This window comes from Macadamia integrifolia, unplaced genomic scaffold, assembly GCF_013358625.1.
Source record: "Macadamia integrifolia cultivar HAES 741 unplaced genomic scaffold, SCU_Mint_v3 scaffold779, whole genome shotgun sequence".
NCBI classification, from domain to species: Eukaryota; Viridiplantae; Streptophyta; class Magnoliopsida; order Proteales; family Proteaceae; genus Macadamia; species Macadamia integrifolia.
Window position 1 is genome coordinate 422909 of NW_024870537.1, and position 4061 is coordinate 426969.

The following is a 4061-nucleotide window of genomic DNA, read 5'->3' on the forward strand; positions in this document are numbered from 1 at the left end:
CTGGCAGCCATGTGAGTGACTCGCATGTGACGTCTCTTCCTCCTTGGTATTGGCCTAGTCGTTTGGCTATTGATGCTCCCTTAACTATTTCGGCCAATCGGCTTCTGTCTTGGGCATCTGCCCTAGGTTGAGTGAACCATGGACAACCTCGTTAGGCCTAGGCTGTTCAACTATCTCCACATTGCTCGGTAGGTCATGTTATTATTGGTCGCATATTTTGGCCACAACAACCTACATGGATCAATACAAAACAAAAATAAGGAAAACATATGTCCAAATAAAAAAGAAGGGAATGAAGAGATGAAAATATAGGAGATGAAATAGAAAGGTGAGGGTAGAAAGATGAAAGTAAGAGTAAATAGGCACAACTGATCACGTCAAGAAATTCTCAACTAAATGGGTTCAACTACATGAATCTTTTCTTTTCAATAGACTCTATCCAATATCATACATGAGTCAAGACCGGGACAATCCATATCATTCCCAACAACTTTTCCTAATATCATCTTTGGTCGAACCTGATCCGTGGTCTTTTTGCCCCGGTCCCAACTCTTTGAGCGCTTCATTCAGACATGTTCCGTTACCCAAAAAGGAATTCAGTAATGTTCTTAAAAATTCTGTTTAATTATTGTTAAGACAACAGCGTCCAAGTGTTTAACAGTAAACCCACCAGTACTGCACAACCCGCGGACTTCACGTCTTCAATCTCACCTACCCCTCTTCTCCACCAACCCATTTTTTATATTATTTCTCCTTAATCCATGTCACCCTCCGCCTCTGCGCTTCAACACCGTTCACCAGAGAAAGAGAGTAAATCGGAGAGTGTCTAATAGACCCTCTCTCTCTCTCTCTCTTGGATTCTACTCCATGGCTTCTTCCGCAACTCTTCCAACCCTTCGCTTCTCTCTTAAACCTTCTACTGGCCCCTGTCTCTCTCCATCGGATACATGCCATCTGTTTCTCCGGTGCCGGAATCCAACTGTGTCCTATCCTAGGCCTTCATTACTCTCCTCCGGTTTGTTGGGGAGTAATCGGATCGTGGATCCTGTCTTGAAATGTGATCGAACTCGATCCACGGTGTCGGCAACGGCAACTCCGGCTGAGGTAATGGAGCAGTTGCCGCCTAAAACCGACTCTAATGTTTCTACTATTGTTGATGTCAATTTGGGGGATCGAAGCTATCCCATATATATTGGAACCGGACTTCTTGATGAACCCGATCTTCTTCAGCGGTAATTCCATTATTTTTCCTTTTCCCTATATCTTATTCTTCATTTCTAGTTGAATTCATCTCTTGGTTAATTTATGCTTCTCATGGTTTCATCTTGCAATCGAGGTCTGCAAGTCTGTACCAATTGCGGATTTCAATTGTTATTTTTATCTTAAGATTCCCTGTCTCTTTGTTCCTTCTAGTCTGATCTAGGTCACAAAAGTAAACCCAGATATTGCAATCAATTCGTTATGCCTTTTTTTTTTTTTTTTTTTTTGGTTTTTAAAGAAACGAATGGAATGGGTTTTCTTGTGTTTTCAGTCTCTGGGTTCAATATAATGTTGTTATTTTCTCAGACATGTTCATGGGAAGCGAGTTCTCGTGGTCACCAACACTACAATTGCACCATTGTACCTTGATAAAGTTATTAATGCTTTGACTGCTGGAAACTCAAAAGTTTCTGTTGAAAGTGTGATTTTACCAGATGGTGAGAAGTATAAGGACATGGTAGGTTTTTGAAGACTTCGATCATGGTAATTCTTTTGTCATAGGAGGAATCTTTATTAATTTGGCTACTTTTTATATTCTCTCTAGGATACTCTCATGAAGATCTTCGACAAGGCCATTGAGTCGCGATTGGATCGACGCTGTACATTTGTGGCCCTTGGAGGCGGTGTGATTGGTGATATGTGTGGTTTTGCTGCTGCTGCTTTTTTACGTGGTGTAAACTTCATTCAGATTCCAACCACTGTAATGGCCCAGGTCAGCCAGAGGTCCTCTCTTCCTTTCTCTTTTCATCAAGCATTGTCTATCTGGTTGATGTTTGAAGTGCCTTTCTACAGGTAGATTCCTCTGTGGGTGGCAAAACTGGAATAAACCATCGGCTGGGGAAGAACTTGATTGGTGCTTTCTACCAGCCCCAGTGTGTGCTTGTAGATATTGACACGTTAAACACGTTACCTGATAGGGAATTAGCTTCAGGTCTTGCTGAAGTTGTTAAATATGGGCTTATTAGGGATGCAGAGTTTTTTGAATGGCAAGAGAAGAATATGCAGGCCTTATTAGCAAGGTATCGGACTCACTGATACTTGTCTGATCTTCCAAAATTTTCCAGGGAAATATCTTTTACTAATTGTGGGATATGGAATGCCTTTTGTGATTTTAAGTCAGATATACTAGGCTTACTAGCAATTTCCTAATTTTAGTTCAATTTTTTACATTTCATATTAATGTTAAGGCTAGGTATGACTACCCAACCCCAACAAGTAACTCCAAATAAAATAAAGAAATCAAGTCTGATATCTAAGTATAGGCAGCAAACATCAAAAACCAAGGTTGGTTTATCGCAGGCAGCAGTTAGGTCATAAAACCCCGAAATTTCAAGAACACCAGAACATCAACAAGCAGCCACTTGATGAACCTCAGACTCCTATCGAATATGGGTTCTAAGGAGGTGACTAGGTCCTACAAATCTAAGCCACAACTGCTGAGTGCTGGCCTGATGTGTAGTTATCAACATGGAACCAAAATAGAAACAAGAGGACGGAATTAGTAACAAACTCAAATACCATGCATCAGAATATTGGATGGGCTTGAAACCTCTATGGAAGGGAAGGTCTGAGATGTTGTTTGGTCCTTCAAAATATAGGCAGCGACTGGTGACAGAGTTGGTAGATACCAGCACTCGAAATTGATGAAGAAGAATGCCAATCTGATCAGCAGCAGATCAGAAACCAGTGGAGGACTTCAATGAGAACTCCAGTACCTATCAGATAGCCTCAGTTATGCACAGCAAACAGAGATTAAGAAAGGGAGAAGAAGAGGAATCGATGGATAGAAGGGGGATGGGGATAGATGGCTATCTCAGCCTTGGCATCTCACCTAACATGGACTCTTTCAGTGGGAGACTCTCTTAGGACAATGATCTGCACAAAAGCGAGCTTTCAATCTTCATTGGGAACTACTAAGAGTTGATACATTATATAGGCAAGGTTGTTTGCCTCAAAAGAAAGTAATAAGTAGAAACATAAGAGAAAAAAGGAAACAAAGAAACTTAGAAACTCCTAAAACAAGTAACTAAGCTTGTTTATCCTAGACTAACTAACCAAAAAGGAAAGATAATATACTGTTTTACAAAAAAAAAGGAAACAAAGCTAAAAGGAAATAAATCTTCTGACTGTCCAAGGCATCAAAACAGTATAAGAAGGTAGAAACTTTTGAGATGGAAACCAATATATAATATCCTAACAACTATTAGCAGCATCCCATCCAAGGCAACTGTAGATATTGGGCCCCAAAGTACTGTTCACGTGAACAGTACCTCATGAATGGTACCCGTGTGAACAGTAACCGCATGAACAGTGTTTTCGTCCTGTTCTTCTTTGTGCTTTGCTCTACATCAGATATTCAAACTCAATCCAGTATCCCATGGATATTGCTTTTAAAGATTCACATGTTCTTATCCCTAAATCTGAATCCGTTGGTATTTGGTTAATTTAATCTCTTATGTTTTCATATTTAAAATAAGAAATAACATTGGCTGTTCAATCTACAGAATTAAGGACTTCAATCTGTTTTATGTAGTATGCTTGATTGATAACATTCATAGTGTTATCCCTTGAGATAACAAGATTTTTCTTCATATCTTATAACTGAAATTGGACTCTACTCTCTAGAGAAAATTGTTATACTAGCAGTGCCCAAAAGAATTCTATAATGGGAAGAAATTATTAATAGATTCTTATATATTTTATGCTTCTACCATGATCAGTCATTTCTACCCCAACTTGTAGGTGTAGGAAAAGAGAGGTTAAAGGTGTTGAGATAGAAGATTATTTTTCTTTGCTTTTTT

The 4061-nt window shown here is 39.4% G+C and overlaps 1 protein-coding gene across 1 annotated transcript; it reads left to right on the top strand.

The window, feature by feature from the left end:
* The first annotated feature begins 719 nt into the window (after positions 1-719).
* LOC122069951 (3-dehydroquinate synthase, chloroplastic-like) lies at positions 720-2409 on the top strand. The gene is made up of 4 exons (XM_042634037.1): positions 720-1232; positions 1567-1717; positions 1805-1972; positions 2053-2409. Exons 1-4 carry the CDS (start codon positions 868-870, stop codon positions 2293-2295), a joined length of 927 nt encoding a protein of 308 aa, XP_042489971.1. The 5' UTR covers positions 720-867; the 3' UTR covers positions 2296-2409.
* The last annotated feature ends 1652 nt before the right edge of the window (positions 2410-4061 follow it).